Source organism: Babylonia areolata, chromosome 14, assembly GCF_041734735.1.
Source record: "Babylonia areolata isolate BAREFJ2019XMU chromosome 14, ASM4173473v1, whole genome shotgun sequence".
In the NCBI taxonomy this organism is placed as follows: domain Eukaryota; kingdom Metazoa; phylum Mollusca; class Gastropoda; order Neogastropoda; family Buccinidae; genus Babylonia; species Babylonia areolata.
Window position 1 is genome coordinate 10,255,171 of NC_134889.1, and position 11,012 is coordinate 10,266,182.

At 40.2% G+C, this 11,012-nt stretch overlaps 1 protein-coding gene across 1 annotated transcript in view; it reads left to right on the plus strand.

Annotated features, from left to right (window-relative positions):
- The window catches only part of LOC143289801 (argininosuccinate synthase-like), a 29,760-nt gene extending 19,209 nt beyond the window's left edge, over nt 1-10,551 (plus strand). The window contains exons 8-14 of the mRNA XM_076598954.1: nt 163-284; nt 1,083-1,167; nt 2,073-2,211; nt 3,025-3,082; nt 4,181-4,337; nt 5,583-5,648; nt 6,918-10,551. Coding sequence (XP_076455069.1) covers nt 163-284; nt 1,083-1,167; nt 2,073-2,211; nt 3,025-3,082; nt 4,181-4,337; nt 5,583-5,648; nt 6,918-6,963 — 673 coding nt within the window. The 3' untranslated portion in view covers nt 6,964-10,551. The remainder of the gene's footprint in view (nt 1-162; nt 285-1,082; nt 1,168-2,072; nt 2,212-3,024; nt 3,083-4,180; nt 4,338-5,582; nt 5,649-6,917) is intronic.
- The last annotated feature ends 461 nt before the right edge of the window (nt 10,552-11,012 follow it).

The following is an 11,012-nucleotide window of genomic DNA, read 5'->3' on the forward strand; positions in this document are numbered from 1 at the left end:
GATCATGCGCAACTTAAAAAGCTTAAAACAAGTCAAATAAGAATTCCAATAGTAGCTGATGACAGACTAGAACATCACGCCATAGACAAGTTATGTATTGTTATTATTGATGTTATTATTATGATGATTAAAGAGTGAAGACAAGGTGTGACTGTGTGACAGCTATGAGAGCGGGGTGTTGGAGGACCCGGGCAGGGCGGGACCCGCGGGGATCTTCCAGATGACGGTGGACCCAGAGAAGGCACCAGACCAGGAGGAGGTCATTGAGATCCACTTTGAGAAAGGTGGGAATGTCCGCTTCACACTGTCTGGCTGGCTGAGTCATAAGGTGTGAAGTTCTCATGTGTGTGTGTGTGTGTGAGAGAGAGAGAGAGAGAGCATGCGCATGTACTTGTATTAATGTGTGTTTGCATGTGTGTCGAAAGTCCTACTGTGTCTGTGTTTGTATGTATGACTTCCGATTAATGTTTGTACCTTTTATGTACTGTTCTCCTCCAATATTCAGTGTGAGCCTGGTAATAAAGACACACTCTGTTTGGTTCTGTTCTGTTCTGTTCTGTTCTACTCTACTCTGTGTACAGAGAGGGGCGGTCTGTTGGTGAAAAGGCGCAGCATTTTTGATAGGGAGGGTGGGGGAAGGAGAGGGGGTTTGTCACTTGGTTTGTTGTTGTTTTTCACAAAAAGTTTACACCAGTTTTTGTTTTTGAGGTGCACAGAGCATACCCAGGATGATAAGACTGTGTGATGACATACACACAATGGGCATTAGTGATCTTCACGGTGCAAGTAGTCAGATATCAGACAGACCAAACAGATTTGCAATGCACTGGGCCAACCTACCCATCCAGGATGGTGCCACATCCAGAGTGGGTCAGCAAACTGGGCTGTGTACAGGGGTCAGTCAGAATGTTTTAGCGTCCAGAATTATGCCTCAGCCCATCACAAACAGAGGTAATTATAAAAACATGCATTTGAAATACATAGAATGGTATAACAGTATACACATGAAAAAGTAGATAACAAAGTGTAATTACACTAACATCTCAGCTTCAATACAGAGCAAAGGAAAAATCTGTGTGCAGGGGTGCCTGTGTGTGTGAGAAACCAGAGTGATGGCACCTTGAAGAAAGACCCCCTGGAGCTTTTTGTCTACCTCAATGAGCTGGGGTGAGGATGGATACCTGTGTGTGTGGTGTGTGTGTGCGTGTCTATGGCATGAGTATACATGTGTCTATGGTATGTCTGTTTTCATATCTGTGGAATGGATGATTCAAAAACTTATCTATAGGTTATGTATATTTGTGCCTACATTTGTGTGACTAAACACATATTTTATTGTATATATAATTTTTGTCTATGTGTTCTTGTAAATAAATAAAGAGGAATGTCCATCTCAACAGTTCAGTAATTTTTCAAAAAACGGTGAATGTTTTATCTTAGCTCTTCAAGGATTCTTGGTCTGAAAGAACCAGGGAGGGCATTCATGGAATAAAAATTTATCTGAACAACTTGTGAATGGTCATCAGAAAGAAATCTATTCAAGCAAATGAATCAAACATGTATAATGTGAATGGCTGCTTAGACATTCTTGCTTTTGACTTAATGGTGCAGATTTTTTTCCCCAATGAACTAAGGTACATATTCATAATCAAATGAAGAGAATAGTTCGCTGATGTGTGTTTGTGTGTGAGTGAGTGAGTGAGTCTCTCTCTTTCTATGCATTTATTGAGTCGTGTTGTAATTAACTGTGTGTGTTGGTTTACAGAGGCAAGCATTTGGTTGGTCATGTTGTAATTAACTGTGTGTTGGTTTACAGAGGCAAGCATGGGATAGGTCATGTAATTAACTGTGTTTGTGTTAGTTTACAGAGGCAAGCATGGGATAGGTCATGTAATTAACTGTGTTTGTGTTAGTTTACAGAGGCAAGCATGGGATAGGCCATGTAATTAACTGTGTTTGTGTTAGTTTACAGAGGCAAGCATGGGATAGGTTATGTAATTAACAGTGTGTGTTGGTTTACAGAGGCAAGCATGGGATAGGTCATGTAATTAAGTGTGTGTGTTGGTTTACAGAGGCAAGCATGGGGTGGGTCGTGTCGACCTGGTGGAGAACAGGTTCATCGGCATGAAGTCACGAGGGCTGTACGAGACCCCTGGCGGCACCATCCTCATTGAGGCCCACACTGACATTGAGGTCTTCACCATGGACAGGGTGGGTGTCTGTGTGTGTGTGTGTGTGTGTGTAGGGCTTGTGTTGTGTGTGTGTATGTGTGAGTGTATGTGTAGAGTTTGTGGGGGGTGTGTGTGTGTGTGTAGGGTTTGTGGTGTGTGTATGTGTAGGGTTTGTGGTGTATGTGTGTGTGTATGTGTAGGGTTTGTGGTGTGTGTATGTGTAGGGTTTGTGGTGTATGTGTGTGTGTGTGTGTGTAGGGTTTGTGGTGTATGTGTGGGGATGGGGGGGATTGGTGTGTTTGTGTATGTGTGTAGGGGTTGTGGTGTATGTGTGTGTGTGTGTGTGTGTGTAGGGTTTTTTGTTTGTGAGCGTGTGTGTGTGTGTGTGCGTAAGGTTTGTGATGTGTATGTGTGAGTGTGTAGGATTTGTGGTATGAGTGTGTGTATGGATTCTGGTGTATGTGTGTGTGGATACGGTTTGTGGTGAGAGAGAGAGAGTGTGTGTGTGTGTGTGTGTGTGTGTGCGTGCATATTTGTGCATGTGTGCATGCATATTTGTGTGTGTGTGTGCACAGGTGTGTGTGCATGTAGGGTGTGTCTAAGCATTTGTGCATATGTGCCTTTCTGTTCAGTCCATCTGTTTTCTAATGAACTATTTGTACATCTTATTGTTGTTAACACGTTCAACCTTTGGAAATAATTCTTTTTTCCTTTACATAGATAAATTGCACTCTGTTCTAATGAGCACACTGTGTTAGTGCTTTTCATTCCACTTGGCATGGTTTATTGTGTCAGTGAACACACAGTGTTGTTGTTGGATGTTGTGATCACACTGAACCCCCGTGTCTTTCAGGAGCTGAGGAAAGTGAAAAGAGGACTTGACGCCCAGTTTTCTGAGCAAGTGTACAGAGGTTGGTTTCGAAACTATCTTCTTTGACAGCTGTATGCATTTGGGTGTGGTGTTAATTTGCGGATAAGTGAGTGTGTGTGTGTGTGTGCACGTACATTTTTGGTGTATGTATCCGTGTGTGTGTTAGCTTGGTCTCTCTTTGTTAAGATATGCATACACCATTATCTGAAATAATGCTTACACAAAGAACTAATCATGAATCATGTTGATAACGGTCACTAGAGTTGAGTAAGTGTGTAAAGAACATGTCGATAGGTTTACTAGAGCATATTAACTGTGTGAATGATTTCACTTCAAACAGTCGCCATGTCTTTAATTCTATTATATGTAAGGCAATACATTTTTTCCTCAGCTTTGACCCACATGTCTTGCACAGAAGTAGGACATTTGTGCCACTGAAAATTAATGAAACTTTCCCTTGCATCAGAATAAAGAAACGCTCACAAGCAACTTACACAGAGGAGTGGGAGGTACATTTTCAGCAGGTGGAGATCAACAGAGCTGACAAAGCAGCAGATTGTGCAACATGTATCCCATCATCCCATCAATGCTGGACTTCCTGTTGATCGTTTTGAAATGCGTCTCATGATATGTTGTGCTTTATGTACTTTTAAAAATCTTTCAAATTTTGGAAAATGCAAGTCCAAAGTGCTTCTTTAATCTGTAAAGTATATTAAATATCAAGTCAGTGTACCAGCCAGACAGGCTGTTTGAATGGTAAATGCTGTGTGAATGTTAATCAGTGTACCAGACAGGGTGTGTTGCTGTTTGAATGGTAAACACTGTGTGTTGAATGGTAAACACTGTGTGAATGATAATTAGTGTACCAGACAGGGTGTGTGGCTGTTTGAATGGTAAACACTGTGTGAATGGTAATCAGTGTACCAGACAGGGTGTGTGGCTGTTTGAATGGTAAACACTGTGTGAATGGTAATCAGTGTACCAGACAGGGTGTGTTGCTGTTTGAATGGTAAACACTGTGTGAATGGTAATCAGTGTACCAGACAGGGTGTGTGGCTGTTTGAATGGTAAACACTGTGTGAATGGTAATCAGTGTACCAGACAGGGTGTGTGAACTATGGAGGTAACTGTGCCACAGGGTTCTGGTTCAGCCCAGAGTGTGAGTTCACTCGTTCCTGCATCGCCAAAAGTCAGGACTGGGTGACAGGAACCGTCACTCTCAAGCTGTACAAGGGCGCCATCTACATCCAGGGCCGCAAGTCCCCCTACTCTCTGTACAATGAGGAGCTGGTCAGGTGGGTTGGATCAAATTGTGCCAAGTCATAGGGGCGTAACTGTGTGGTTGGTTGTTGTTATTTTCAGACAGAGTTCTGGTTGGTGATGTGAACATGGAAACTGCCCTGCCAGTTTCACACAAGAAGTGATACACCAGTGATATCTCATATTCTGCTAAATCATGGGTACATAATTCTTTTTCCATGGTTTAAAATGGTTCAAAAAATATTTATATTTAGATGATATTTCATGCTTTCTTTTATAGCCCTTAAAAAATTACCCATATTTCTAAAACTTACGAATTTGACTTTCTTTACAGGAAAAATAACATTTTCGAAAAAAAAACACCATGGTTTCTGTCTTAGCACGGCAGTGAAGTGCTCTAGTCGAAGATTTAAAAGTAGAATGATGTTTAAAGTATCCTGAAAACAATCTTTTTGCTCTTATCCATGTAGCAGATAATGATTCATGAAAGGGGCATAAGCCGGCTAACAAAATACTTTCCTTTTCATGCAAATTCCCAGCTTCTTGCCCAGGACTTACCAGACACACTTCATGACTATTCAAGTGTGAAAAAAAGATGCAGGGGGGGGCATGGAGGGGGTGTGGGTGGGGGGGATTCAACGAGGTTTAGCTTTTAAAGCCTGAGTTTGCCAGATGGATATGAAATGAAGAAGAGAGAGAAAAATCATTTCAATTGTAGGTGATTTAGTAGGTCTGAAAAAATATGACTGTTCTCGGTAGTTTACAACATATATGCACTTGAACACCATACATATAAATGTTTCGGTAGATATTTCAATGCAGGGTACTTTTGCTGTCTCTTCAAGTGAGAAGGAAGACACTGAAGGATTAAATTTTCTTGATTCCTGTTCAGATGTGTTCTATGTCTCATTCTTATTTGTCTGCATCATCCTAACTCTGATCACGAAGTGAATGGAGCTCAACACCATACTGAAGATGCGTGCTGCAGAAATGTTTGATCATTGTTGTCTGTTGATTCAGCCTAGAGTTGACTTCAGGTTTTACGCCTAAGAAATATTATTAGTAGTAGCAGTATTTTTATGTATTTTTCTTTTTTTTTTTCTTTTTTCTTTTTTTTTTTTTTCTCAAGGCCTGACTAAGCGCGTTGGGTTACGCTGCCAGTCAGGCATCTGCTTGGCAGATGTGGTGTAGCGTATATGGATTTGTCCGAACGCAGCTATCGATACTGATACTGATTCAGTCTGCCTGTAGTTATGGTGATATGTGTTCTCTGTGTGCAGTATGAATGTACAAGGGGACTACGAACCAGCGGACGCTGGTGGCTTCATCAGAATTAATGCTCTCAGGTTTGTATCTTTATTTGTATTGTACTGGATTGGATTGGATTGGATTATATTGTGTTGTATTGTACTGGATTTGATTGGATTGGATTATATTGTGTTGTATTGTACTGGATTGGATTGGACTGGATTATGTTGTGTTGTATTGTACCTTTCAACTGTGAAGAGACGCAAGCTGATATGGTTTGGGCACAACACTTGACACACCAGTCTGTCCAAAACAATCATGCAAGGCACCATCGAGGATGGGAGAAGAAGAGGAAGACAGCGAGAGAACTGGCATGAGAACATCAAAGAATGGACCGGACTCCATACACGTGAGCTGCTGCCAGCAGCTGCTGACAGAGACAGATGGAGAAGGGAGGTTGCGTCTGTGGTCCTCAGGTTTCCCCCAGTGACTGCTCTGTAGTTATGGGCCTGATATGAGATGAGATGTAGTACTCTTTTATCACAACAGATTTCTCTGTGTGAAATTCGGGCTGCTGTCTCCAGGGAGAGTGCATCAATACAATGAGTGTGCCACCCTTTTTTTCTTTCCCTTCTGTCTGCAAGTGTATTTGTTTTCCTCTCAAAGTGGATTTTTCCACAGAATTTTTCCAGGGACAACCATTTTGTTGCCATGGCATCTTTTACATGTGCTAAGTGCATGCTGAGCATGGGACCATGGGTCACCCAAATAACTAGTATTCAAGTACCACTCAAGGTCTAGTAGAGCAGAAGGAAATTCAGACGAGTGTTGTTTTTGAACCTGTGCACTCAGATTCTCTAACTTCCTAGGTGAACACATTACCACTAGGCCACACTCCACATTTTATAAGTAAACTGAAGTTAATTGGGGGGTTTCCTTGACAGGCGCAACAGGTGAGTTATTGAAGCCTGGGGCTTTCAGCATGAGAGTCCTGGGTTTGAGTCCCAGTCATGTCACTTGGTGGATTAAGGATGGGGATATTTCTGATCTCCACCCTCAACAGATCAAAAGACCCGATAGTGCCTGAACCGCCTTATTGTGTATACACGTAAAATTTATACACATCAAAGTCCTGCATCATTAGTTTGGGTTAATGGAAATAACATACCCATATGCCTCTCACAAAACAAATATGTCATGCTTTTGGTGGAAAATAAACAACCCAGTATACGACTGATTTTTCAAACAGCATAAGAAGACTATATAGTTTTTGTGGGGAAGATTAGCTTTTACACTAAATATTTGTACGCCTTTAAGGAAGCAAACGTTAGAGAGTAAAAAGGGTGTTTTATTCTGTTTGTTTTCAGACTACAAGAGTATGCTCGCCTGCGATTGAAAGAATCCGGCCAGTGAGATATTGACAACGGATTCAGTGTCATAGAAATCCACCTGGACACATTCCAGACTGGGTGTTGTACAGCCTACAGCTGATACTGTTTGAAAATTCCATGTACTTTTCATCACTAGCTGCTTCCTTTGTTTTTTCTTTTTTCTTTTTTAAAGATGACTGTAAAAATAGGAAGAAAAGGCAACAAATGATTATGTTCCCATTTTTACCAGTGTTGTGAATTGCATTTTTCTTTTCAGTTATCTCTGTGTCCTTTTTTATGCCATTTAAAAAATGAAAAAAATTATGGACACTAAGTGGAGTATAGTTGTGTGATTTACTGAAAGTGAACATCACACAAACATGTAGTTTCTGTGTATATAGATAGATAGATAGATAGATAGATAGTACAAAAATGTAGTTTCTGTGTATATTTATATAGATAGATAGTACATTATGATAGATAGAACGTTATGTTTTTTCTGTGTATATATATATAGATAGATAGATGTACATTATGATAGAGTGCAATTAGTTTCTCCCAGCTTGATACGATACCTACGCAAAAGTATTGCTATCTGTGTTATTGTGCAAGGAGATACTGGGCTGAACCACTCTTATGGTAGAGTGCACAGGCTTCATACAGGTTCTGAAGGTGTTTTGAGAATTCTTAAAAGCTGACATGCTTTTTTCAAGTCTTAAACTCATTTTGAAAAAGTACCCAGGTTTGTAAAAGTTTTTGATTTTGGCCTCTGCATTACTGGTAACAAAAAAAAAACAAAAAAAAACCATGCATAGTTTTTGTCAGTGATAAAGCACAGCTTTGGAATGACGGACCTGAATTTGAATTTAAAGTGCAATAATAAGTTATAAAAACTTAATCCCAAAAGAATATTTGTGACCAGAATGCCAGCACTCAAAATGTGACACAATTTCGTCTTGGTTTTTGACATTTTAGATTTTGGCCATTGGTGTTTTGAATGGTTTTTCTTTTAAAAAAAAGTTCTTAAAATTGTTGTGATCATATGCCTGTATTAAACTTGAGTGCACAGAATTGTTGTAAAATGTGTTGTTGCACAGGGAGATACTGAGCAGAATTACCTCCATAGTAGAGTGCAGGAAACAGCCAGTTTCTCTCTGACGAAACCCTGTGTACAAAGACACTTCACTGCTGCCATTTCCTTTTTTGCACGTGTCAGCCAATATTAGAGTTACGTCCCTTTGTTATGGGCTGAAAAAGAGCAGCTGGTGTGCTGTGTGACACTGGATGTTTTGGTCACTGTGCTGCACTCGGGTCATGTTTGTGAAAATATGTGAGGCAGGCAGAGAAAGAGAGAGAGCTGTTTCGCTTTGTTCCTTGTCAGAAATTACTTTGAACAGGCATTGCTGGACCTGTCACAGAAACACTAGAAACACTGTCACAGAAACACTAGAAACACTGTCACAGAAACACTGTCACAGAAACACTAGAAACACTGTCACAGAAACACTAGAAACACTGTCACAGAAACACTAGAAACACTGTCACAGAAACACTAGAAACACTGTCACAGAAAGCATGATGTCAGCATGCTGTTTTCAGCAGTACTGTGCATTAGCTGTGGCCTGAAAATGAACTGAAAGTAGCATGATGGAAAATGTGTAATGGTCCAGATATCACTGATATTTTTAGATTGGAATGAAATAATAATGACTGACTAATTTACCTCTGCCTAGCCAGTAGGTGTGCAAAGTGTCTGCTACAGCAGACCATTCAAATAGCAGTGCTCAGTGGTAAGTGGCATCATTTTCTGGCTTGGAAAGTGAAAACTGCTTTGAAACGTAGCTCATTTCATTAGCTGGGAATCACAATGATTTCCCACAGCAGTCTTGCTTGAACTGTGAATCAAAACAGTTGAATGTTGTGCAGGCATGACCTCCACCCTTCATCTTTTTGTCGCCCCAGTTTCAGCCTGCCCAGGAAGGGACATAACCGCAAAAATCTCCCTAAAACCATGGCAGTGATGTGTCTTTGTATCGGCTCTATGGTCTTTGTTGTAATACCTCTGCAGAATTATTGTTACATGTGTTGTGTTGCTCAGTATCTTTCCACTACCAGTGCATGCATCTAGCTAGACCCTGGGTGATGTACTTTGAATGATACTTACATGAAGGGAAGCATTCGCTGTTTCACTTTTATTTCCCTATACTTCTTGGTACTGAAACTGATCTTGGTACTGAGCATGTACCCCTCATTATCTACGCAATGTTCTTTTGGTTTTGCTGACTTTGTGAGTCCTTTTTTGACTTTTGGGGACTATTATACAATTGTATAATTTTACTGATGAATTTTTTTTTTAAAGATTTCTGAACAAATTTTATAATGGGGCAGATTTTTTATTTATTTTTTTAGTTTGATTTTAAGATAGCTACATTTGAAAATGGGGACAGGGGAGGGTTGGTACAATGGCTTGTGAGGGAGATACTCCCCACATTGTGTGAGGATTAATAATGTGGATGCAGCAAAGAGCAACTAAACTACTGATCTTTCATTAAATAATGACTTTATTGATGGTAAGCAATATATATAGAATGATATATATTGTGTGTTGACCTAATTTTTATCTCCGGTTGATAATAAACAGGGTCTATCACCTTGTGGAAAATGTCAAGGTATTATTCTAATGGCCTAACAAACTGTCACATATATGATGCTTGAAAACAAGATTTCATTACAATGGCCAAACTATGTTATATGATGCTGAAAAAGACTTTAAAGTGCACAGATTATTGTTATTGTTGTTGCTGTTATTGTCGTAACACACATTACAGGATTTTATTTTGTTTTATTTCAGTACATTTGCTTTTGGCAATAATGTCAACATGAATACATGCTTGAACAAGGTGTGCATTTTGTATTGTTTTGTTGTTGTTTTTCTTGAAAGAAACTTAACCTTCACTGCAAGGCTGGTAAGAAAATGATTTTTGTGTGTGATATATATTTTTGAAGTTTATGTTCACAGTATGTTTTTATTGCATTGGAATCATTATGATGGATAATACAAAGGAAAGAAATGAAAATCTTTTCAAGTAATTCACATTCATTTGTTTTTCCTTGTAACAAGTGATGATGATGGTCTTGAGAATAAAACATAATCAGGTGTTGACATCAGTCTTTTGTTTTTTATGCTGGGGCTCCCTCAGTCATAGATGCTAGCCCCTTCTGGAATTTCCTCTTTCCTGTTGCTTTCGTTGTTTCTGGCTTCCCCACTTTTATTTTCCTGTTGTCCCTTCCTGTCTTATTTTGTGCCTTGCTGGACCAGTCACCTGTATTTTATTTCTTTAAAGCCTTGAATGTTTGTCTTTTTCCAGACTTGCTAATTTGTATTCTTTTTTATGCCCACGACATGCAAGTTTCTCACAAGCATTGTTTTGGTTTTGTATGTCTGTTATATGTAATTTTGTCTGTTACGTATAATAATGTATATTTTCAGGGCAATATTTGTTACCAATGACACCCATACTGCCATCTCGACAAACCATTCATGTGTTTAAATACTATATTTTCTTCCTGTTTCTATTACAAGTTTATGATTACTTCATGAAAATCTAATCAGTTCACACACACAAACACACACACACACACACACACATATATATATATATATATATATATATATATGGAAGGATAATCATGTACTATTCCCTTCATAATTCTGCTAGGGTGGGGTTGCAACTTGCATGTTCATTCCTACTGTTATAGTGTGCCAACAGTGTCACCCCCCCCCCCCCCACCACCACCACCCACACTCTGTCCCCCTTCCCTCTCCATCCTTCCCCCCCCCCTTCTTATCTCCCTTCCCGCTCCATCCAAAGTCCAGTCTTTGAGGTCGCGCAGACACCGCGCCACCCTCCCTCTTTCCACCCCCCGCACCCCCACTCCCTAGTCGGCCCTCTTTGGTCAGCGACGCCGCGTCACCCGCCCCAGCTGTAGGAACACGTGCAGTTATGTGATGTCTGCCACAATCCCCGTGCTGAAACAGATGTCGGCGTGTTCAAAACATGCTTGTGTCGGCGTGTCGGAGCATCCTGTGTG